Genomic DNA, 26,618 nt, shown 5'->3' with positions numbered 1-26,618 from the left:
TTATGCTCTTTACAGCACCTGCGACATTTCCCACAGCAGAAGCAGTTGAACCAATTAGGTCTTTATGTTTAAGAATAGTTGAACCGATACCCATTAGAGTATCAATTATCCCATCTCCTCTAAATTGATGTCCAACACCCCTTTGTCTCTTAGGTTTATAGTATCCTCTACCAAGCTACATACCTTCACCCTAATAGAATGGGGAAAGGAACATCCCATCCCCTGTAATTATTTTAAATTTTCCCAACTCATGTTTCCTCACAATAAGCATCGTATTTATTTCTTGGAAAACTTCACGTCGGTGAATTCTGATGGATATAACTTCCCCATGAAAAGAAATCATACAATTATCTTGGTCAGTTATCCTAAAATTTACTCTGTGTATGTTTTTTCCTGACACAAGGAGATAAACCAAATTTTTGGGTTCCATATTGAATTTATAACCAATTGGGGTTGAGTATGCACTGAATGAAAATATTGTGTTTGTTTTTATTCCATTATTATAAGCACCATCAATCAAATCACAGTGAATTAATACCGAGTTTATTCCTGAGGATATTTGAATGACATTATCACTGTAAAACGTTACATTAGTTTCAATCTTTTTTGACGAGAAACCCAATAATTCTCCAAATGAATGATCAATTGTGAAATCAACCTTGTAGTTATTTTTAACTTCAATCGTTGATTTTGAAGGATGTTTTTGAATGTCTATAATGATATTTTTTGGTTCATCACCCTGTTCTTTCATAAGACGAGCAATTTCGGAAGATATTTGAGAAATCTCATATGCTGCGGGTGAGACTGTTATCGTTTTGTATCCACTTCCGGGATTATAACTAAACTTGTCATTTTTATCAGTAATATTAAATAAGGTATTATAAGTTTCCATGGACAATAAAGATGCCTCATATTCTTTTGTTGTGTCAGGTTGTAGTGGGTATGGGAATGAAGATGTGTGGTCGCTTGTTGTGAAATTAAAACTCAGGATTGTGCTTCTCATCTTATTTAATATGAGATAAAATGTCTTTATATTGAGATTTATTAATTATTTTCATGTTCATCAACTGGTCTAAAATGGCTGATGCTTCATTAAAACAATTGTTATTTCCAGCCTTCTTACTGCCTCACAACAATAACAGTCTATTAACTAAATACGATGGGTTATTTGGAAGAAAACTAATATCTGAACCAAGGATATTTAAAGCCTGAATAATGTGTTTCTCCTTCTCATTTTTTCTACTTTTACCCGAAATACTAACCCTATAATTAAGAGTGTTCAGCAGATCAATATATACTCTATCATCATTATTTTTCATATCCAATGGTTTCTCAATATACTTTGATTCATCCCTCACAGTTGAACCTTGTCTTCCATCTTTTGTGAGAAGACACATTAATTTCGGAGTTAGTTTAACAGGGGGTTGAGCAGAACCCAAGAACCTTAATTCATCATTAAATATCAATACCTTTTCTTGAACAAGATGAAATATTGCTGGTTGTTCTGTTGGAATGAGTCCTGCTTTGGTTTTTGAATCCGCTGAATGTTCATTGTTTTGAAGAGCATTCACAATATAATCAGGGGGTCGATTAATCTCTTCCAGTTGTTGAAATAAACCTTCATCATCATATTCTAATTCTCCTAAATGCTCTAATTCTACCTCTGTCATTTGATCAAAATCTTTTAACATTTGAAGTTTTTTAGGAGTATATTCTACTGTGGGAACTGCGGAAACATCTTTCATTTTTTCTTGGGAAGTTTTTAAAAGTGGTTAAAAAAATTTCTCTTGTTTTCTTTCAAATGCTTCTTCGCCCGTTAGTTTCTGTCTGCGTTTCTTCTTTATGTCTTCCTGTTGTTTTACAACTTTTGAAGCCAACTCTTGATGTTCCTTAAATCTTCTTGCTCTTTCTTTCACAGCCATTTATTTATTGGAAAATATTATTTCATGAATTGTAAAGATCAACAGGGAAATTTTCCTTTTCTTCATCATCCAAGTAGATGTGTTCAAACAAATCCTTTTCTTGAAATATTTCATCAAATTCTTTGTTAACATTAATACGAGTTGTAATTTCTTCTTCACTAATACTTGCAACTCTGCTTTTCATACGTTTGCGTTGTTTCTTCATCAACATCAAAACCGAATGATAAAATATTTACTCCGCTCAGATGTTTAATCATTTGTCTCGTTCCTTCTGGATTAGTTTCTAATATCCCAAGACCACCAGATTTTAGTTTCCTTAACTCACTCTTACAATGTGAATATTTTGTTGTACCAAGAGAAACCTCCTCAAATATTTGACCTTCATTCCTCAATCTGTTCCTCCACTGAAATATAGTGATAATCTTCACCTTTTACTTCTCCAGGTCTTATTGCTCGAGTTGTTGTTGATACAATGCGTATCACGGCGTGTTTTTTTCACGTAAAATTACAATATTCTCATTTGTACTACACAAGAACTTTGATTTATGAAAGTTTTTTCCAGAAGCAGATTTATCCACAAGATTTAGAATAATAGTTGTCATTTATATATGTAATTGTTTATGAAACAAAAAATATATCCCTTAATATCTCATCTTGTTTCACAACAATATATTTATATTTTTCAGTTGTGTGCTTCATGTTATCCCCAAATTCCTTTTTACTACATAATGTAGAACAATTATCTCTCCAAAAATTATTTATATTTATTGAATTTAACTTGAATAAAATAAAAGTATTAGCATTGTTTCTGATGGAACGACGAGAAAGTTGAAAGTACGATTGACTAAGATAAATACAATTACAAGAAGAATGTCTCCCTCTTGTGTAGTAGCTGTCCATTACCGTTTGGTTTCTCTCATTAACACAATCATCAAAGATAACGAGGTTCTTTTTTGATTTATCCAAATCTTGGGGAGACGGAATATCATCCGTATTATCACTAAGAATACAAGTTATCGGTTTTGATTTCTTTTTACATCTCTGTGCATCACAAAATAGTTGAATTATATCTTCAATGATATAATCATTGAGGTTTTTTTGAAGTTTAAATAAACCGATTATATCTTCTTTTTGAAGACCAGCATTAAAACCTTGTGAGAGTAGTTGATACTGTGGTTGAAAACTCGACTTTGTGAAAATTATTAAATTATCATAATCTAAAAAGTTGGGAGTCAGGAGCATCTTCAAAAGTAAGCAGGTTTTTCCACATCCGCTTGAACCAACTATGAGACATCTTCATGAATTTGGAAGATTTTTATGATTGTTAAATTTTATCTTATTTTCCAAAATGGGTAAAAAAATCATTCATTTATATATTTGGAAAACAGGTTATTTAATTTATTATTGGCTTTTTCATAAACTCTATATTTTATCCTAAGTTCAGGTTTAATTTCAAGATAATCCATTATTTTATTTATACAATATCTTGTGTTGATATTTCCCTGAAAATCACATCCATAAATAATATATAACAACAATCCTTTGAACATTTCGCTAATACGTTCAGTTTCTTCCCTTGTAAGGAAAGGTGAGTTATCACCCTCATACTTTACATTCATTTCTCCAATCAATCTTGTAAAGTAATTCAATTTTGGTGTAAATCTAAAAGAATTATTTTCCTTTTTAAATTTTTTATTATCATTAATTAGAAGATAATCACAGAATATACATTGTTTATAGGCTTTTGACTCTGTGTTTAATCCCTGTCTTTCACACGCAGGACAATTCTCAAATTTGTCATATGGAGAATCAGGGAAGTCTCGCATATTTATAAAGTAAAACTTTACTTAAACTGAAATTCATCTATACTTTCAGTTGCATATTGACTCGTATTTAATTATATTACCATCGATATCTATATACTTTTTTTTTCATGACCAGATTCAACTACAACATTTTTTATATTAAAGGTAATTTTAAAATGATCCTTAACTACTCTTGAACGAAATGGCATTTCACCTGATATATTAACATCCTTTATTTCATCAGGATTTATATCTCTAGGGTTGTTGAAAAAAATACAAATTTCTCCTTGCATATTACAGATGGTCTTATGTTTTCTTTCTAAAGCTTCATCCATAAGGTTTTTGCTTTTTTATACTTTTTCTTGTTTCATTGCTTTTTCTACTTTTGAATATATTACCAGAAGGAGAGGAGAGACTTTTGTTTGAGATACTTTAATTGATGTTCTACCAGGTATACTAAAAGCCCTTCTACTGAAGGAAATTGAAGAATTCATCATATCCACCATAATTGTTTTTATCGAATAGTTGTTATATTATATTTATCTTTGTTCAATTTTACATCCTTGACATGTTTCTCAGTATCTTTTACAAATGAAGAGATTGATTGAAACTTGTCTTTTGTGTCTTGAAACATTGTATTTATTAAGTGAAAAAAGTTGGAGGATAAAATGGTTTTAAGCACAGATTCACCTCTAAATTAAACGAAATTTTCATCAAGAAAATTTTAGTTGAAGCAAAGTTTTATTATATAAATATGGTGAATACAACGTACTGCGATGTTTGTAATTACGAATATAAACATCATAAAAAACACCTTCAAACCAACAAACATACATTTAATCTATTTCATCAAATATCTCCTCTTCAGTTGGAAAGAAAACATTGTGATATCTGCTCAAAGGATGTTTTGAAGAGTAGTTATAATCGACATCTTCAATCACAAAAACACAAGAAAAATGAGTTTAAAGTAAAGGGAGACTATTATATTGAAAACACTGATGGGGCATTTAAAGGGCGTATCAACATAAGGATTTTTCAATTTGGAGAACCCGATCGATCATCAATAGTTGAATCAATTGAAATAGTGAAACCTGATGTTGAAAAGTTATTTGAAAGACATTAAAAGAAATGAAAACTTTAAAGTTTTATATGGGAGTGAAAATGAATATGGAAAGACAAGATGAAGAACAAATTCCTTATATGAGAACAGATCTACATTTTATTACATCATTTCAAGATTTTTTGAATAGTGGGGTTTATGAAGAACTATCAAGACAAGAGGAGAATGTTGATAATACAGTGGTAGGAAGTGGATTTCATATTAAAAAAAAAATCATCTTTTAAGATATACACATTCTAAAATCAAACCCTCTTAAAGCTTCTTCTTATATTGAATTACCAAAAGAAATAAAACTAAAGAAGGCAGTTGTTAATATTAAGAACAATGATAATAAATGTTTTCTCTGGTCTGTTCTTGCTCACTTACATCCACCAAATTGTAATTCAGAAAGAGTAAAACAATATATGAAATATGAGAATACCTTGGACATTAAAGATTTTAAATTCCCAATGCCACTAACAGATATTCCTAAATTTGAGAAAAAGAATAATCTTTCTATTAATGTATATGGATTAACGGATACAAACAAAGTTCAAATATTAAAAATTTCAAACTATAAAAATGAAGAAACACACATTGATCTTTTATATTTTAGTGTTGGAAATAATTCCCATGAAACATACATCAATAATTTATCAAGATTCATCTCTTCTCAGGTATTCAGAACAGCAAACAAAATATATCCTTGTAAGCGATGTCTTAATTCATTTCATACAAAAGAACGATTAGAACAACATTCAAAATATTGTAATAATCATAAATCAGCTGTAATTACAATGCTGAAACCTGGTGAAAAGATTTCTTTTGAAGATTATAATAAATCTATCATGCACCCATTTGTGATATATGCTGATTTTGAATGTATCCTTAAAAAGATAAATACTGCTTCTCCTAATCCAAAAGAATCATATACAAACTAGAACGGGCACTCGGTAGAGCGCATATCTTCGCCGCCGCAACTTTTTTCCGGGCACATTTGAAAAACGTCATTTTAAAACGTCCATGACGTCACAACCGTCAGTCCGATTGACGTCAAATTTGGTGTGTAACCTCCTTGAAGGCAGTCCAACAAAATGGAATGATAAACACTGAAAAATTAAAAAGTTGAAAAATGACGTCATCTTTTGACGTCATTTTGACGCACTTCCGAGGACGTCACGTCCAATCGGGGACTACCATTCTGAAAGCTCGTAGTTCACTGAACGTTTTAACGTTGGTTTCATGTCAATAGCTCTATTAGATCTGAAGCTATGCCTACAAGTATATTTTGACCTTGAGTGTGACCTTGACTACAGAGTTAATTGGAAAAACCTGTACATCAATAAACAGATATTTTGGTACTGATCCTAATGCCTGGATTTGGGAGACTTTGCTTAATAAATTATACAGATATTTGAATGTAAAATATCAGGACATTTTAGCCAAAATTGAAAAACGTCATGTTCAAACGTCAATGACGTCATAACGGTCAGTCCGATCGAAGTCAAATTTGGTGTGTGACGCCCTTAAGGTAAGTCCTACAAAACGGTATGATCAAAACTGATGAGATCGAAAATTGAAAATTTACGTCATCTTGTGACGTCATTTAGACGCACTTCCGATAACGTTACGTCAAATCCGACACTATATATCCGAAAGGTATCTCGTCATGGAACAATATGGTGGTGGTTGCAAGTCGATAGCTGTATTATGAAGGAAGTTATGCTCAAAAGAGTGTTTTTGACCTTTTCATGACCTTGACCTTGACCTTTGACCCGATCGCTCCAAATATCTAATCAAATCGTCCTTGGATACTCACGAATCATCCCACCCAATTTCATGCAATTCGGTTTAATACTTTCTGAGTTATGCGAATAAAAAACAAACACACATATTCACAAATAAATAAATACACAGCGACCAAAACATAACCTTTCGCAGAATGCGAAGGTAATAAATATCAAAAACATATTCCTTGTGGTTTCTGTTATTATATCAAATCATCTGTTGGAGAAAAGTATCATAAACTTCAACATTATAGTGGAAAAAACGCTTCACAAGAGTTTGTAAAAAGATTAGAAAAGGATTGTATAAGACTAACTAAATGAATGAAAGAAACAAATGAACCGATGAAATTAACCGAAGAAGAAAAATTAGAATTTGGAAAGAACAATATCTGTCGTATTTGTGAGGGGGAAATTGAGGAGTCTAAAGTTAGGGATCATTGTCATCTTACTGGTAAATATAGAGGTCCCGCTCATTCCTGTTGTAATCAAAATTATAAATTTCCTTCTTTTATTCCAATCTTTCTTCACAACAGTGCCAACGATGATACACATCTATTTATAAATTAACTTTCAAAAACACCAGGGAATATTTCTGCCATAAGAAACACAAGTCAAAAGTATATTTCATTTACAAAAATGATATTCACAAAACCTTTAACTCGTATTCGGTTTCTAGATTCTTTCAAGTTTATGGGAACACCACTAGCCTACCTCGCATCAAATGTAAGCTCCACGGGGTCTTTTCCAAATCTTAATTCATTCTTTCCAAAAGAGGAAATTCTAACTAAAGAGAAAATTCAGATTAAAGAGAGAATTCAAAGTAAAGAGGAAATTTTCATTAATGAGGAAATTAATGATGAAATTCCAACTGAAGATGAAATTCTATTTATAAAGAAAATTCAAACAATGAATGAAATTCTAACTAAAGAGGAAATTCTGATTAAAGATGAAATTCTGATGAAAGAGGAAATTCAAACAAGGAATGAAATTCAAAGTAAAGAGAAAATTCTTACAAGTCAGGGAATTTATCCTGATGATTATATGGATTCATTTATGAGATTTAAAGAAACACAACTTCCTTCAAAAGAAAGTTTCTATCATAACCTTTATGAAGAAGAGATAAGTGATAAGGAATATAAACATGCACAAGAAATATGGAAAATATTTAATATAAAGAACCTTGGAGAATATCATGATTTATATCTAAAAACAGATGTTTTATTGTTAGCTGATGTGTTTGAAGCTTTAAGATCACTCTGTCATAATAAAAATTGTTCTGGATTAGATCCTTCCCACTATTTCACAGCTCCTGGTTTAGCTTGGAGTGCAATGTTGAAAATGACAAAACAAGATATAGATTTAATCAGTGATGTAGATATGCTTTTGATGATTGAGAAGTCTAAGAGAGGTGGAATATCACAAGTATGTTCAAAAAGATATGCTAAAGCAAATAATAAATATCTTCCAAATTTTGATAGTGAAAAAGATAGTAATTCTTTGATGTATATTGATGCTAATAATTTGTATGGATGGGCAATGTCTCAATCTCTGCCTTATAGTAAATTAGAGTGGGTGGAAGAAAAGGATTATGAAAAGGCTTTGATGAATATTGTTATTTCTTCTCAAGAGGAATTGAATGAGGAAGAAGAAGTTTATTATTTTGAAGTTGATTTGAGGTACCCGAGTGATCTTCATAATAAGCATAAAGACCTTCCTTTTGCATGTGAAAAAGAAACCCCAAAGAAAGAATGGTTAAGTGATTATCATAAAAGTTTTAATATTAAAGGCAAATCAACAGAAAAGTTATTAACAACATTCTATGATAAAGAGGGATATGTTTTGCATCAGAGAAGCTTAAAACAGTTTTTGAGAGAAGGATTGAGAGTAGCCAAAATTCATAGAGTTTTAAAATTGAAACAAAGTTCTTGGATGAAAAAGTATATTAAATTCAATACAGATATGAGAACAAATACAAAAGTAAAATTTGAAGGGGATTTCTATAAGTTGATGAATCATGCTGTCTTTGGAAAGACAATGGAGAATGTTAGAAACAGGCAAAACATTAGATTTGCAACATCTTGGAAAGAAGCTTCGAGATTGATAAATAAACCAAGTTTTCAGAGAGAAGAGGTTTTTTCAGAGAACTTTTCTGCTATTCATATGGAAAAGGAAAGTATTGTAATGGATAAACCAATTTATATTGGAACAGCAGTTCTTGATTTATCAAAGATATTGATGTATGATTATTTGTATAATGGCTTAAAGAAAGAGTATGGTGAAAATGTTTCATTGTTGTATATGGACACTGATAGTTTTATCCGAGATATAAAAACTGATGATGTTTATAAAGATATGAAGAAAAATATTGGAGTATATGATACAAGTAATTTGAGTAAGAGTGAGTTATTGTCCAAAAAGAATGAAAAGGTTATTGGTAAGTTTAAGGATGAGTTGGGTGGAAAAGTAATGAGTGAGTTTATAGGATTGAGAGCAAAGGCATATGCTTATAAGTATGGTGATCAGATTGATAAGAGGTTAAAGGGAATTAAGAAATATGTAATAAAGAAATCAATAACTTTTAGAAATTATTATAATTGTTTGATGAATAAGAAAGAAGAATATAGGAAAATGAATACAATAAGAAGTTATAAATATAACATATAGTGAAGAAGTAAATAAAAAGGCATTAGGAGCCTTTGATGATAAGAGATTTATTTTCGATAATGGAATAGATTGTGTTCCATATGGATATTGTATGATAGAGTGTATAAAATAGATTGTGTTTTAACGATGGGAAGATGGGTTAGGGTTTTTTAAGGGCTACCGCCGCGTTTTTTCACAATATATAAATGGTCAAACCAAGTATTAATCAAACTAAAGAGTGGAGAAAATCTCAGTCTTGGTATATAAATGGAAAACATAATGAATGTGAAAAATATCAAATAAGTCTTATTGAAAAAATAACGAAAACAAAGGTAAATAAAAGAAATAAGCGAATCAATTTAAAAACTCGTAAGTTAGAGGATGTAAAGAAAAAAAAATATCCTTGAATGGACTGAAAACTTTGATGGTTATCAATTAAACAATGAAAAAACAATTTCCTATAATCTCAAAATGATATGTGGCTCAGAAGATGGTCAAACAAGAGCATGAAGAGAAGTTGATCATTTCGTAATGGCACAAAAGGGGTATCTTAAAAAATGTAAAGATTCAAATGTTTTGTTTTTAAATATTTTAGGTGGGGATTATTGTGCAAAGAAAATTAAACTAGTGAAGGAATTTGAGAATGAACAAATCTTTATAGGTTCAATGAGTGAGCTAAACAATATGCATTGGTTATTTGAAAAAGAGTGTCCCGAGGCTGAGATGTTTCAGATATTTCTTTAGAATCACCTTTAACAAATCACATTACGACTTTACTACTTGAACAAATCTTTATCTTATTGCATTGGTTATTTGAAAAGAAGTGTCCCGAGGTTAAAAGGGGAGACAAATAAATATACCTTGGGATAAAAAGGGGGTTTACTTTTTATGGAAAAAAAAAATGAATCGCTGAAAATCCCCCATTCATTTACATGGGGAAAAGTGAGCCAGACTCAGTATATTCAACCTACTAAGGTCTGTTTGTGTAGCGACTACCTCCGTGGGACACCCCCGCCCTGAGCGTTCCCACCTTGAGATGTGGCGCATTATCTCCTGCTTCATCACTTTGCTGGGGCTCATGGCAATGTGTGCTCCACACAGGTCTGTCTGGCTGCACAGGGGTGGTGCAACGTTAACAGCATGTCAGGAAGTCTCGGCAGTTGCCCCTGATCAAGCAATCAAGAAGAAGAACGTCCTGGCAATCGCACACCAATCGCGAGACAGCGAGCAAAGAGCCAGCGAAGGGGAGCCAGCGAAGAAGCAACGAAGAGAGCTGACAGCCAGCGCTCCCCCTTTTATAAGCTCCGGGCGAAGGGTGGGGTGACGTCCCAAAGCGATGCGCTGTGACCCGAATCCTGCTCCTCAATTGGGCCATAGCGGTCCTAGCCATGCCCTGCCAGGCTCCGGGACCATAAACTGTCTCAGTTGCCCATCCGCTTCGGCACAGGTCGAAGCTACTGACTCAACATAGGGTATGCTCCCTGAGCCGGCACCGCGGCCCTGAAGTGTTCCGAGTGCAGTTTGAATGTCAAATAGCAACAGACTTTCCCCGCCACTCACGGGACCCCTCTCATAAGCCAAAATGCACACCCGGGCCCCGTACCAAACTCCCGGATCGCCCTTCTTGCGACCCCTCCTCATTACCCCTGTCTTGCCGTGGTCAGGCGACTGGATGAGGGTTGTATCAATTCTGCATGCTCACCCGGGACGTCCCCGGCGAGATGCGGTCGAGCTCTTGGTGTCTGTTGCTTGGCCAAGTGTCGCACGGTCCTGAGAACAGCCCGAATCGTGCTGTACTCGTCTACAGAGTGGCGAATTGTAGTGATGCAGTTGTATGAGGGGGTGCGGGAATATTTTTCCCGTGGGCGGAAGGCGTTTGTGGTCAAAGTGGTGAGGTTTGGTGAGTGAGGTGTGAAGTAAGGTGAAGTGCTGGTTGGGGATTGGCACGAAGATTTGAAGGAAATAATGGCGCGCGATGCGTGGGTGGTATTGTGTGTAGTGGGGTTGTGATTCCGAACCACAGGAGGCGTCGTGGTGTGCTTATTATCAATCGCATATTGAATGGCGTGTGTGCTTGCTTGCTTGATTTGTATCATGGCTAAAAGGACAGGTTAAAAGGACAAAAAAACAGCAGACAGGCAGGAATCAGAATATGAGATAGTTACGAGACCGAACTACAAGACCCACGCAACACGCATCGTCCCATTAACCCACTAGACATGAGGGGAAGTCTAACTGCACATAGACTAATGAAATAACTGCCTGGGGATCACTGTAAGTTGGGTGCCATTGCTATAGAGGCATGCGGTTTTATAGAACCGCAACACTATATACATGGGGAGTTGAAGATGTGTACTGTTTCAATTTTTTTTTTTTTTTCATCGAGCGGTTTTGGGGATGTCCAATTTTTTTCCCCTTTAATCCAATATAGCGACCACACCATGTGACCTTCAACATCAGAGCTATCAATAAAATATTCTCCATGGAGAGTCCCTCCTATGTTTAAAGGTTTGCATCAAAGTGGATGCAGAGAAAAAAAATTAAAGAGAAAATATTTTGACGTGAAGACACAAACAGATACACAGACAGCCAGACACAGGCATCACAATAGTCTCACAACCCCTTTGGGATGAGACTAACGATCCTCATGAAGAAGTTCAGTCACACTTTTGGGAATCACTATCAGTTATGATCTATTTGGAGAAACTACATTTCTGAGGGCCTCCAGAGCCAGGTGGCCTTCAAAGCCAGACTAGGCAGTCTCCAGTGTGCAAAGTCCTTCCTTAGCACACGTGATTTGTGATCCAGCAACAAGGCCTTCATCTGCAGCTTCATGGAGTACTGCTCTCCCCTCTGGGCCGGCACCCCTACCTCACACCGTGTTCAGTTTCATGCCTTTTGAAAGTCTTTTGTAGTCTTTCTTTTCAGTCTTTTGGGTATTTTAGGTCTTTTCAGTCTTTTGGGTCCTCATGGTCTTTTTGGTCCTTTGGGTCGTTGAGGTTTTTTGGGTCCTGTGGTGGGGGGGGGGGAGGGAGAGGTCTTTTGGCTCCTCTGGGCACTTTTGAAGACAGGTCAGCTATCCATACAATGGGTGAAGAGCAGATATACATTCACCAACATGCCATGGAAACAAAGCCCTCAAGATAATTGGAATCTCCCATGATGAAGCTGAGTCTAGGGAATACGACTTTCACATCTCAGACAGGTTGGTGGTCTCTCTTTCTTTGACTGCTTGTTTTCTGGTCTTGCACCTGATGCTCTTTCCGTGCGTTGTCCCCACCAGGTTTCTGCAGGGAACACACGGTCCACCAGTAACCCCATCCTGGTGAAACTACCAAAATCTAGAATTACTGCTTAGTGCTTGACTCCACACTCTAGTTCCTCTTTTTTCTCACCTGTGGAAACAACTTCCACATTCTCTTTAATCTCATTCTTCCCTCCATGTATTCAAGACAGCAGTGTACTCCCACCACCATCTCAGATCATCCCCCATCCAAAACAATGACATTTCCCACCCCAAAGCAATTCCCTTTTCCAGATCATTGTGATTTTTTCCCCTTTCCTTCACCTCTTTACATTAATTTGTTAGTTGTTGGTTGGTTTGTTACTTTTCTCTTTCATTCCCACTTTCCCCTTCCTCTTCTTCTTGTGTGTCAATGGACTTGTGTACAGCTTATTCACCCCATGTGCCCTTCTCCCTTCCCCTTCATCTCACTCTCGCTCTCACTTAGACTCTGTTGTTGGCTTTCCCTCTTTCCATTTTGTAACCTTCCCTTCTGCTCTGGGTCTTCCACGAGCTTCTGTCATGTATACAACAAAAAACAAACACAGGTCCCATCAGAAGTGATATCACCATAGGTCACACAACTCACCATTCAGCTGGTCACTTTGCACCTCTTCCAGACCAAAGGAGTTCACATCCTCAATTTTTATCTGCAGAATCTCAGAAGACCCTTCCAGCTCCTCAACCTTCACTGCACACCCGGGCACACTCGACTGTTTCGATTCCGGCTGCTCACGAAAGGAATCCTTCCAACAGCCAACTTGAGCGTGCATGGTGGATGAACCTTTAAAGAGACAGTAAATATGTGACTGTTGCTCATTTTTGCTCCAACCTGAGTACATTAATCCAACACAGTACCGACATGTGAAGTACAGCACCTCTGTTATTGAGACCTTATCCTCTAGCCAAATCAATTACAGCACTTTTAAACATTCACCAAACACATACACACACCCTGTGACACCTCCAAAAATGAATTGTAAATGTTGCAGGTTCTTCAGAAAATACTGTAATTGTATTAACTAACCTAAAAGAAAATACTAACCCCAACAGCTTGGTCCTGTGGTGGGGGGGGGGGGGAGGTCTTTTGGCTCCTCTGGGCACTTTTGACGTCAGGTCAGCTATCCATCCAATGGGTGAAGAGCAGACATACATTCATATATACATACATACGTAATCACGTGTACTTGCCATACTATATTTAGATTACGACCCCATTATCTGGATTCTGGTATCAGTTCTGATTGTAACAAACGTTACCCATAATACATCACTAATCTGCTCCACAAACTCCCTCAACCTCTCAGAGGTAAACTCACCTGGGCCTGGAGCTGAGTACCCCGTAAGTTTCCCAAGCTGTAAATTTACTTCTTCACCCCTTTGTTTCCTCCAGTTTACATATTCCCCTCCTACCTTTACCCCATCTCATCTCCCTTGGTTTCCCTCAGATTACCTGTTTTACATTTACTCCCCTTCAAACCCCGAGAAGAGATCGCGGTTCAGATTCTTCATGAAGGGGTTTAATTGATGACGTCATCACAAAACACCGTCCTTCAGCGTCTCCCATTTCTCAAACCACGAACCTTCGTTCCAAATCGTGGATAATGAAAATATATTTAACAAACATGTTATAATCTGTACCACGAGCTTTAGTCCTACTCACGAACGTGTTTAAAAACAGAAACCTGTAAAACACTTACCCTCCTCACAACTCGCTTTGGAAAATGTTCCTGTTGCTGTGCGTATCCCAGGGACACGGAACCAGTGTGAATGTACAACGAAGCTTCTTCTTCTTCGATATTATTACACATATATATTATACTAATGTACTTCTCTCGAATCTCTCTCAATCCTAATGTCACCCCCACCAACGTGTATTACCAGAGCATTACGTCCAGCTTAGAATGTTACCAGAAAGCGTTCCACACAAAAATATCCAACGCTGAAAAAAAAAACGAGGAAAAACAAGGTTGCACAAGCCAAGCTGGAAGATGCACCCCCGTTGGTGTTTTGAGAGTTCAACACCAATGAAAGGTTGTCGTCGTCGTCACGTGAGCAGATGCCTTCCTCTGAGTTATCCCACATCCCTTCTGTTGAAATGTCCCCCAACCTGCCATTCATTTCTGTTGCTCCTGTTCTTTTTGTTATCCTGTGTATTACTATTTTATTGGCAAATACAACACGTCGCTTTGCTGACGGGAATATCAAGGGAGAAGGGAGAGAAGGAGGAGGGGAGAGAAGAGAGGAGAGGAGGGAGAGATGAGAGGAGGGGAGTAGAGAACATTGTACTTTACGGTAATTCTACATATCGACGGTCCCCTGTGCCAGTGCGCATGCGCAGCCTGACCCGGAGCCAGGGATGTTGTGGGTGTTTCAACCTGTTCAATACTTGTTTGATTATTGTCGTTCCACGCTAATAAAGTGGTCGAACAAATTGAACTCTGTTCTTATTTATAATCAAACAACTTGATGCAGTCGAGTAAAGATCGTCGGTGCTGAGGAGGACGCGACTGGGTGAAAACGGACCACGAGAACGTCGACAGTGAGTTTGGATTTCTCGGGTTCTGTACCCAATCTTCGCCCCCAGGACACTGTACACACGTGTGCATCACCGAAAATAGAACGTTTACTCCAGAATAACTGTTCCTATGGCGCCGGTGGAAGCAGAGTGCCCGATCGAGGGTTGTGACTATATGGCTACACACGCAGAGGCGGCAGTGGTGGCCGCCATGTTGAGTATACACGCCACTGTGCACGTCGCCGGCCCGAGGGCGGCGAGCTCGAATGCCAAGGTGGAGAAACTCAAGCGTCCCTCCATAGCACTGGCCGGAACGGGCGAGGCCTGGTCGTACTTCATAACCCGCTGGGGCGAATACAAAACAGGTACTAAGCTTGTCGGACCCGACATAGTCGCGCAGCTACTGGAGTGCTGTGAGGAGGAGCTGAGAAAGGACCTCACTCGCGCGGCGGGTCGGAGCCTCGTGGGCAGCGATGAAGAAGACGTCCTCGCCGCCATGAAGGCGCTCGCCGTCCGGACGGAGAACACGATGGTAGCTCGAGTGGCCCTGTCTAACATGCGGCAGGGACACGAGGAGCCCGTCCGGTCGTTCCACGCCCGCATCAAGGGGCAGGCGGACACGTGCAAGTATGAAATGAAGTGCACCAAGGCGGGGTGCGATCAGGTCAACGACTTCACGGAAGAGATATTGCGCAACGTGGTTGCCCGTGGCATCGCGGACCAAGCAATACAACTTGACCTACTCGGTGAGAAGAACCAGGACATGCCATTAAAGGACATGATAGAGTATATCGAGGCCAAAGAGTCTGGAAAACGCTCGGCATCGCGCCTGCTTGACACTCAGAGCACGGACGCGATCAGTAGTTCGTATCGGCGGGGAAAGCGACAGGACGTCCGCGCCAGAGTAGGATCCAGGCCGGAAAAACGGAAGGCCAAGCCCGAAGGAGTATGCATCTACTGCGGCGAGGTGGGCCACGGCAAAACGCCTCAATGGCGCGCCAGACGCGCCGAGTGCCCCGGATACGGTAAAAAGTGCCGGAAGTGTGACCGCCAGAATCACCTCGACAAGGCGTGCCTGGGCGGCCGATCGGCAAGACCCCCATCTAAGGAGACCGACGGGATGTACGACGAGCAGACGGCAGCCTTCGTCGAGCTATGCACGGTCACCATGGCCAGCACAGAGGACGAAATGCGCACGCTTCCCCTCGCTCACCACCTGTACGATGATATGTGCGATAAGTGGATGAAACGCATATCCGACCCGCAGCCATACGTCAACCTCACTCTCACCAACAAGCGCGAGGATTACAAAGCGCTGGGTTTTAACCTCCTGAAACACACCCGCGCGGTAACCCTACCCGCTATGGCAGACACGGGGTGCCAGAGCTGCCTGATCGGCATTAAAGTCGTCCAACAAATGGGCCTGAGTACCGAGGACCTCATACCTGTATCCATGACCATGAAGGCCGCAAACAACAGAGGAATTCGTATCCTCGGAGCCGTGGTAGTCAGATTCGCCGGTAACAGTGATGACGCTCGGAGATTGGAGACGCGCCAAATCGCGTATGTGACGGACTCTTCAGACCGCATCTTCCTCTCCCGCGCGGCCTGCATGGACCTGGGAATGATCTCGGACAGATTCCCGACACTCGGAGAGGTGAATCTGACAACCTCGGAATTGTGCGACTGCCCGCGACACGCGGAGCCGCCGACCAAGCCGACCGCACTCCCCATGCCAGCGACCGAGGCCAACAGAGAGGCACTACAGTCACATTTACTCAGGATGTATGCTCAGAGCACATTCAACACGTGCCCACACCAGCCACTACCGAGAATGACCGGCCCGCCACTACGTCTTATGCTCAGTGAGAACGCGACACCGGTTGCCCATCACACTCCCATCTCCGTGGCCATACATTGGCAAGATGAGGTAAAAGCAGGCCTCGACCAGGACGTTCGGCTCGGCGTGTTGGAGGAAGTACCCGTCGGCACGCCGGTGACATGGTGTCACCGCATGGTAATTTGCGCGAAAAGAATGGCAAGCCGCGACGCACCGTCGACTTTCAGGCCTTGAACAAGCATGCGTTCCGCGAGACCCACCACACCCAATCCCCGTTCCACCAGGCGAGACGCGTACCTAACGGGAAGCGCAAGACAGTATTCGACGCATGGAACGGTTACCATAGCGTCCGCCGACACGAGGACGACCGCCACAAGACGACCTTCATCACTCCATGGGGGCGCTACCGGTACCTATCTGCCCCACAAGGGTATATGGCATCGGGGGACGGTTACTCACGACGATACGATGAGATCGTCGCGGACATTGGTAACAAGACCAAGTGCGTAGATGACACGCTCCTATGGTCAGACACGATTGAGGGGAGCTACTTCCAGGCGGTCCAATGGCTGGATATATGCGGCCGGAATGGAATCATCCTCAACCCGGAGAAGTTTGTCTTCAGCGCACCCACGGTGGACTTCGCGGGCTTCACCATCACCATGACCGGCGTGCGACCGTGTAGCCGCTACCTGGAAGCAATCCACGATTTCCCACAACCGCGTGACATCACCGACGTCAGATCGTGGTTCGGGCTTGTCAACCAGGTGGCATACGCCTTTAGTATGGCCTAACGAATGCAGCCATTCCGGAAGCTCCTGAAAAGTGGAGAACGCTTCCAGTGGTCCATGGAGTTAGAGGACATATTCCGCGAGTCGAAAGACGTGATCGTACAAGAAATCGAACACGGTGTCCGCATATTTGACAAAACTAAGCCAACATGCATCGCCACGGACTGGTCGAAGGAGGGAATCGGATTCTGGTTGCTTCAAAAGCACTGCCGATGCGTGCCAGTCAGACCATTCTGCTGCACTGATGGATGGAAAATAACCCTGGTCGGCAGCAGATTTACACACGCGGCAGAATCCAGATACGCGCCCATAGAGGGCGAGGCTCTCGCAGTCGCGGACGCCTTGGACAAAGCGCGCTACTTCGTACTGGGCTGCGAGAACCTGATCGTTGCGGTAGACCACAAACCACTGCTGAAACTCCTTTCGGACAGAGCACTTGACGACATACCCAACCCCCGCCTCAGGAACCTCAAGGAGAAGACCCTGCGTTATCGCTTCCGCATCATACATATCCCGGGCATGAAGAACAAGGCGGCAGATGCCATGTCGCGCAGGCCAGTTGGCACCACGCGACCTCCACTCATGAACCTTCCAGATGACAATGCCACCATAGCGACCCACCTCCAACCAAGCACGCACACCGACGTCCTGTCCCTCCTACGCCAAACTGAGCCGGAGTATGACGACGACGTCGAGGACAACCTGGCATGGTGTGCCGCGGGCCTCGAATCATTGCGATCAGTAACATGGGATCGCGTCAGGGAAGCCACCAGCAGCGATGGCGATATGCACATATTGGAGGGAATGACAATGAACGGCATCCCCGACTCAAAAATCGAGATGCCAGAGACAATTCGCGACTATCACCAGTACCGCGAGAACATTACATCGACAGATGGAGTGATCCTATACAAGGACCGAGTAGTCATACCACCCTCACTCCGCGGCGATGTGCTGAGCGCCCTACACGCTGCCCACCAGGGCGTATCAATGATGACCGCCCACGCAGAATCCTCTGTATTCTGGCCAGGCATGTCGGCCGACATCAGCGCCACTCGGAAAAACTGCGAACACTGCCACCGGATGGCACCATCACAGCCTGGAGCGCCACCAACTCCACCTATTCCGGTCGTTTACCCCTTTCAGGCAGTGTGCTCGGACTTCTTTGTACACAGGGGTGCACACTACCTTGTGACAGTGGACAGATACTCAAACTGGCCGATCATCTCAAAGTCGACGGGTGGCGCCGCCGGACTCATAAACCACTTACGTCGCGCCTTCGTGACGTACGGGACACCAGAAGAGCTCGCGTCGGATGGGGGACCGGAGTTCACCTCCACCGAGACCAGGTCATTCCTGCACAGATGGGGCGTACACCACCGCTTGTCATCGGTGGCCTTCCCTCACAGCAACTGTCGCGCGGAGATTGGAGTTAAGACAATGAAACGACATCACGGACAACACCAGCCCGCAGGGAGAACTTGACACTGACGCTGTGCAGAGAGCGATACTACAATATCGTAACACGCCTGACCCTGACACGAAGATCTCCCCGGCAATGTGTGTCTTCGGCCGCCCGATACGCGATTTCATCCCAATTATCCCCGGGAAGTACAGACCGCACGACACTTGGCATGAGACCCTGAAAGCGAGGGAGGAGGCCCTCCGCAAACGTCGTATCCGCACAGCCGACACCTGGGCAGAACACACCAAACGCCTTCCGCCACTTGCTGTAGGGGACCAAGTCCGCGTACAGAACCAGACAGGATTCCACCCAAAAAAATGGGACAAGACAGGCAGTATCGTGGAGGTACGCCAACATGACCAATACGTGATCAAGATCGATGGCTCGGGCAGAGTCACACTTCGGAACAGGAAATTCCTGCGCAAGTTTAGCCCAGTTCGCAATGACCAGCTGCCACCCCGGTCTATCTATGATGATCTAGCAACCCGCATCACTGTACCTGCACCCGTTGTAACACCGCAACTGCCTGACCTCGACAGCGAACCCGTGACATCTGCGACGCCAACGGGGCCCACGCCGGCACTGACGTCAGTATGCACACCCCGGCGCAAGACGACACCCGTTTTAGACACGCCAGCAGCACCAGGACGAGGCACACCGAGGCGCGCGATCCTTCAGACGCCACCATCGGCCCCTGAAACCCCGAGAGCCCCATCCCCACTGGGGCCCGATGTGACACCACCAGCACCAGCGATAGGTCAACGCCGATCCACCAGAGCGACCAGCGTGCCTGCCTGGCACAAGGACTACTCCATGGAATAGTCACACGATGGGCGATATAAACTTTTGTTCATTCATTAAACTTAATATTTTCTCAGCCTTTATCTATTAACATAATAAAGACTCGGAGGGAGATAGAGAACATTGTACTTTACGGTAATTCCACATATCGACGGTCCCCTGTGCCAGTGCGCATGCGCAGCCTGACCCGGAGCCAGAGATGTTGTGGGTGTTTCAACCTGTTCAATACTTGTTTGATTATTGTCGTTCCACGCTAATAAAGTGGTCGAACAAATTGAACTCTGTTCTTATTTAGGGAGGAGGGGAGAGAGAGAGAGAGAGAGAGAGAGAGAGAGAGAGAGAGAGAGGACAGAGAGAGAGGACAGAGAGAGAGGACAGAGAGAGAGGACAGAGAGAGAGGACAGAGAGAGAGAGAGAACAGAGAGAGAGAGAGAACAGAGAGAGAGAGAGAACAGAGAGAGAGAGAGAACACAGAGAGACAGAGAGAAAAGAGAGAGAGAACAGAGAGAGAGAGAAAACACAGAGAGCCAGAGAACACAGAGAGAGAGAGAACAGAGAGAGAGAGAGGACAGAGAGAGAGAGAGAACAGAGAGAGAGAGAGAACAGAGAGAGAGAGAGAACAGAGAGAGAGAGAACAGAGAGAGAGAGAGAACAGAGAGAGAGAGAGAACAGAGAGAGAGAGAGAACAGAGAGAGAGAGAGAACAGAGAGAGAGAGAGAGAACAGAGAGAGAGAGAGAGAACAGAGAGAGAGAGAGAGAACAGAGAGAGAGAGAGAACAGAGAGAGAGGACAGAGAGAGAGGACAGAGAGAGAGGACAGAGAGAGAGGACAGAGGGGAGGGAGAGAGGAGTTGTGGCTACATTTGGAAAAAGGGGGATGGGGAGGGCAGATGGGGTTGATGTGGAGGGGGTTGGGAGTTGGTAAGCGTGAGGGGCTTCTGGACTTGCGTTTGATTGCGGGACTTCAGGGGGCAAGGGGTGGAGGGGTTCTCAACTTGCGTTTGGTTGTGGGAATTGTGGAGAAGGGTGGAATGGGGGTGGTACAGGATTGGACAAAATGGGGTACCGTTAAAACAACACGTGGAGACCACCCGGAGATGTCCCTGGTGGGTGGAGAGGGGAGAGGTTTTGGAAGTCGGTAAGCATGAGGGGAGGAGGAGGGAAGGCAGCGTGAGGGAAAAGGAAGGCAGCCCATCCAGACAAGGTGCAGGTTGCTCTGCAAGTTAACAACAATTTTGTGTAGTCTGAGTGTATGTGCCATTGTGATTGTGTGACTCCAAATTTGTATGCTCATTCATCACAGATAAGATGTGTTTGTCGAAATAAAACAATGAAAATACGAAAAGATAACCTTTTTGACCAAACTTTGACAACTATCTCTCCCATCTTCATGTTTCTTGGACTCGTACCCTATAGTATGGGCTACATTCCAGCCAAGAAATTTTGCCAACTGCACAATATTATTAGACACTAGTGTGGATCGGGTGGCTACGCTCGCCTCTCCACACGTTGGTTACAGATATTTAGATTGCTTTCACATCACAGTTAACGGGCAGATAGAAACTCAGGGGTCTAAGTGGCGTCTATATAGTATTGGGGTCTATAAGGTCAGGTATGGGAGCATGTGCCAGATCAGCGCGTCGCTGCGTCCACTTTCCGCCGGTACTCCAGGGGCCTCCGTCTGGCCATCCCCCAGGCAGATGCCTGTCCCATCCCCATCTCCTTGAGATGCCGATCAACCTGCTGCAACCACGAGGAACGTGGACGGCCCATTGGCCTCCTCCACTCACGACACTCCCTCGCTGACACTATCTGGTGAGCAGGAACAGCGTCAGGAAAACGAGACACATATCCATACAGCCGCAACTGACGCTCATGGACTGTGCAGGTAACAAATCTCATTTGAGTCTCTCTCAGCAACCACTCATTGGACACAAAGCCCGACCAGTGATAGCCAAGAATTCTCTGACGAGACCTGGTACCAAAGGAATTAAGTCTCCGTCTCAGATCCCTGGTCAGAGTCCAAGTTTCACACCCATAGAGCAAGACTGGAAGCACCAACAACCTGAAGACTTGGACTTTCATCCTCCCTCACAGGTACCGGCAGCGCCACACCCCATGATGCAGTGAATCCATGAGTCCCCAGACCCGAACCAGACGTCTGTTGACCTCTGACGCACAGCCAGCAGAGACATGAATATCACTGCCAAGGTAAGTAAATCTCTTCATGACCTCAACATCCTCGTCACAAACAGGAAGAGACAGGACAGCAGCATCCAAGATGTCATTCAAAGCCTGGATCTTAGTTTTGACCCAAGAAACCCCATTCCCAGTGGCTCCGGCTCCTCATTCAGCACCCAGAGGGCTCCCAAACGGATATCTAAAGCCTCCACAAAGAAGACTGCATCATCTGCGAAAGGAAGATCAGCGATCTTGACATTCCCAAACGATGCACCGCAGCTTGATCTCACCAACATCCTCATCAGAATCCACTCCATAGAAGTGCTGAAAAGTGTGGGGGCAAGTACACACCCCTGACAAACTCCAGTAACAACTGGAATTAAGTCAGAGATGGTACCACCACATCTCACAGCACTCTCAGTACCAGAGTAGAGTTCAGATATCAGATTGATCAGTTTTTGTGGTACCCCACGAAGACCAAGTATCCTCCAGAGGACATTCCCGATTCACTGAATCAAACGCTTTACAGAGATCAACATAAGCTTCAAGCAGCCCCTGCCGAAACTCTCGTCTGTGTTCGGTGAGGACCCGAAGAGCAAGGATACGGTAATTGTTGACCTCTTTGGTGTAAAGCCTGACTGCTCTGGACACTGGTGCTCAGGGGGATGGTGGCCAACCCTATCAAGAATTATCTGAGCAAGACCTTGCCCGCCACTGAGAGCAATGTCACACCACGGTAGTTGTTGCAGTCTTGGCAATCACCCTTCCCTTTCCAGAGAGGGACAACAAGGCTCCTCTTTCAGTCAGTTGGGATGATGCCTGCATTCCAGGCAGACCACAGAACTGCATGCAATGACACGAGTCCAGCATTTCCACCAGCCTTAAGAAGTTCAGCATGGATGCCAAAGATCCCAGGAGCTTTACCCCATTTCAACCGGTTCACCGCAGCCTTTGTTTCCACAAATGAAGGTGGTCCACAGTTGATTGGAGGGTCAGCAATGGGGATTGTAACACTCTTGACATTCGACGTGACAGCTGGTGGATCAGTGTGGTACAGCCGCTCAAAGTAATCGGCCCAGTGCGCTTTCACTTTGGACTCCTCTGTCAAGAGCCCACCACCCTCTGCTCTGACTGCAGTACACCGAGGGACGGGCTTGGAGGAACGCAATGCGTGAATTCCCCTGTAAGCAGGACGAGAATCACTTGACCACAGGTGATGCTCTACCCTCTCATAGATTCCTCGCACATAGGCCCCTTTGTAAACCCCGAGTGCATGTGCAGTTTTACGCCTCAGCTCCCTGAACAACTCAGTTATGCCATTCAGCCTGGCCCTGCGACTCTGGTCAATGGTATCCGGTATCCCTTGAGAGACAAAATTCTTCCTCGCCCGATGATGAGTTCCAAGACATCTACCAGCAACATCAAGGTCTTGAAGGCACTCCACAACTCTTCAGGATCCCCCAAAGCACCGAGACCCCCAAATCTCCACTCAGCATGTATGCAAACTCCTCAGCTACCCTCTCATCCTTGAGCTTGGTAACATCCAGTCTTCGTTGGGATGGTACCATTCTCCTGGATTTAACCCTCTCGAGCCCCAGGGGTCATCGGTGAACGCATGCAATTTTGTTTGATTTTTTTGTTCACCCAGAACATTTCGTGGGCTTCAGAGGGTAAAGAGTTGCAACAACAAGCCTGTGGTCAGTATTGAAGAACTGAGCACTCCGGTAGAACCTGCAATTCTGGATCATCCTCCAGTGACCATCAACGAGGACATGGTCAATCTCCTTTGGCACACCACCAGCATTGGAATACCATGTCCAGCAATGAGCCTGTGGGCGCTGAAACCATGAACTAGCCACCCTAATTCCATGACTTCTTGCAAAGTCAAGGAACTTAATGTTATTCTGGTTCACAGTTCCTGACCCATGGGGACCAACACACGTCTTATAACCATCCCTATCAGTTCCAGGTGATGCATTGAAATCCCCCAAGACGAGAAGAGTATCTCGCCTGGGGCACTGATCAACCACAGACTGAAGCATGGCATGGAATGCGTCCTTCATGGTGAGATCACTCGCCTCAGTCGGAGCAGATACAGAGACCAGGGAAATGACACCCAAGGAGTGATGAATCCGTTGTCTCATAATTCGCTCGTTGACTGGTGTTAACTCAATTATCATTGGAGTCAACTTATTGGACACAGCTGCAGCAACTCGTTGGTCATAGTAACCATCAGAGCGACCAGACCAAGAGTAGGTGTAACCACCCACCATTATCTCGCCGCAATCCGGTCTCCGAACCTCATAGTGCTGCAATACCGATATCCAAACGCTTGAGCTCAGATGATAACGGGGACAGGTGATCATCCTCTCTTTGGGATGGGACATTCCAGGCACCCACCGGAAGGACCACCTCAGGTTAACCCAAGGAGACCACCGTCTGGTGAACAACACCTTATCACCACCCCGACTCACTCTCCCGTAATCTGACCCGGGAATGTTACCCCGTGGTTTCCTTCCTATCATCAAAGATTGGGGGTCCCGAAGGTTTTGCCCCAATCCCGTCATCTGGTGAGCTGCCCTGCGAAGGAAAGCTGCATAGGAGGTACTCCCACGGAGTGGGTTTTCAGATTTCTAAAATGCTTTTCAAATGCTTTGCGGAATGAAGGGTTTTCCGGTGGCCAGAGTGCAAATCCTGTTACCAACCTCCTCATAAAAAGTAACCCAACTGCAGGAGGTCGTCTGCAGACACAGTTGGGCACGAGATATAGATGGACTTCACTAGATATGGATGGCTGTCGATGGGGGTCTTCAGTTCTAAAGGGTGTAAAGGGTCTTAAGGGTCATGAATGATCTTCAGGGTCTTCAAGAGTCTTAGTGGTCTGAAAGGATTTTCGGAGTCTTAAGAGTCACGAGGGGTTCAACAGTAAGGTGTACGTGGTCTAATGCAATTAATATACCTACCCACATTCTGTGTGGAGAGACAAACACAGACATATAAACGGACCCAAATGTAATACCCCCTCCACTGGCGAGCGTAACAAGAACAGTGTCATTTTTATACTATCAGTCAATACTTTGTGTGTCCTCCCTTTGGCTTCTATCACTCTTTTATCCCTGATTCCTGTCTACGACTGAAGCACTCTTCCAGAATTATTGTGCGAAATATCGTGCAGACATTGCACAGGACAGTTGTGTATGGATTCAGTTTATTTCAGGCATCACAAAGTGTACCTCACACCATTGTTCATGTTGAGATTTTCTGGTATTTTTTTTCATCGTGTGCCCTTCTTGTCGCAGAGTTTAGATATTCACACGCTGTTCTTTTGAAAGTTATGTCCTTGGCACCATTACAAACCCAATCATAGATTTCAAGCAAGAGCAAAAGCTGATGAAAGAAAATGTCATACACAGTGTTCATTTATGTGTCCTATCCAGTTAGTATCTCGACCAGTGAGTGTAAAATGGAGGGAGAGAAGGAACAATGAGAGGAAGAACAGAAAAGTGGGGAGAAGTTTTGCAGAAATTATATTCAATTGGCTGGGTGAAGAAGGGGGGGTGGAGGGAGGGGGAAATGGGTGGTTGGGAAAGAGAGCGGGAATGAAGATAATGAGATAGGGATTGGCAAAGGGATGGAGTGGAGGAGTAGTGTGGTCCTACAAACTGTTGAGATGAGACAAAAGATGAGAAACATCACAAAGTGTGATGAGACGGTTGAGACCAAGACATTAAATCAACATCATAGAACAAAATATAATCACAAGAAGACACGGGTATCAGTCGATAACACAGCGCAGGTACCAATCGAGAAAACAGCGCAGGTACCAATCGATAAAACAGCGCAGGCACCAATCGAGAAAACAGCGCAGGTAGCGATCGATAAAACAGTGCAGGCACCAATCGATAAAACAGCGCAGGCACCAATCGATAAAACAGCGCAGGCACCAATCGATAAAACAGAACAGGCACCAATCGAGAAAACAGCGCAGGAAGCGATCGATAAAACAGTGCAGGCACCAATCGAGAAAACAGCGCAGGCACCAATCGATAAAACAGCGCAGGCACCAATCGATAAAACAGCGCAGGCACCAATCGAGAAAACAGCGCAAGCATCAATCGATAAAACAGCGCAGGCACCAATCGATAAAACAGCGCAGGCACCAATCGATAAAACAGCGCAGGCACCAATCGAGAAAACAGCGCAGGCACCAATCGAGAAAACAGCGCAAGCATCAATCGATAAAACAGGGCAGGTACCAATCGATAAAACAGGGCAGGTACCAATCGATAAAACAGCGCAGGTATCAATCGATAAAACAGGGCAGGTACCAATCGATAAAACAGCGCAGGTACCAATCCATAAAACAGCACAGATACCAATCGATAAAACAGCGCAGGTACCAATCGATAAAACAGCGCAGGCACCAATCGAGAAAACAGCCCAGGTATCAATCGATAAAACAGGGCAGGTACCAATCGATAAAA

General features: G+C 43.1%; 1 protein-coding gene across 1 annotated transcript in view; it reads right to left on the bottom strand.

The window, feature by feature from the left end:
• LOC147009473 (uncharacterized) overlaps positions 1-26,618 on the bottom strand; it is an 88,883-nt gene that overhangs the window by 46,575 nt on the left and 15,690 nt on the right. The window contains exons 4-5 of the mRNA XM_085861188.1: positions 14,240-14,339; positions 13,129-13,323 (exon numbers count right to left, since the gene is read on the bottom strand). Of these exons, the coding sequence (XP_085717314.1) occupies positions 13,129-13,323; positions 14,240-14,339 (295 nt within the window). The remainder of the gene's footprint in view (positions 1-13,128; positions 13,324-14,239; positions 14,340-26,618) is intronic.

The sequence above is a fragment of the Eptatretus burgeri genome, chromosome 17, assembly GCF_056783735.1.
Source record: "Eptatretus burgeri isolate ZD-2024b chromosome 17, Ebu_testis_v1, whole genome shotgun sequence".
In the NCBI taxonomy this organism is placed as follows: Eukaryota; Metazoa; Chordata; class Myxini; order Myxiniformes; family Myxinidae; genus Eptatretus; species Eptatretus burgeri.
The sequence above is the reverse complement of the archived record's forward strand: the minus strand, read 5'-3'. Positions and strand labels throughout refer to the sequence as shown.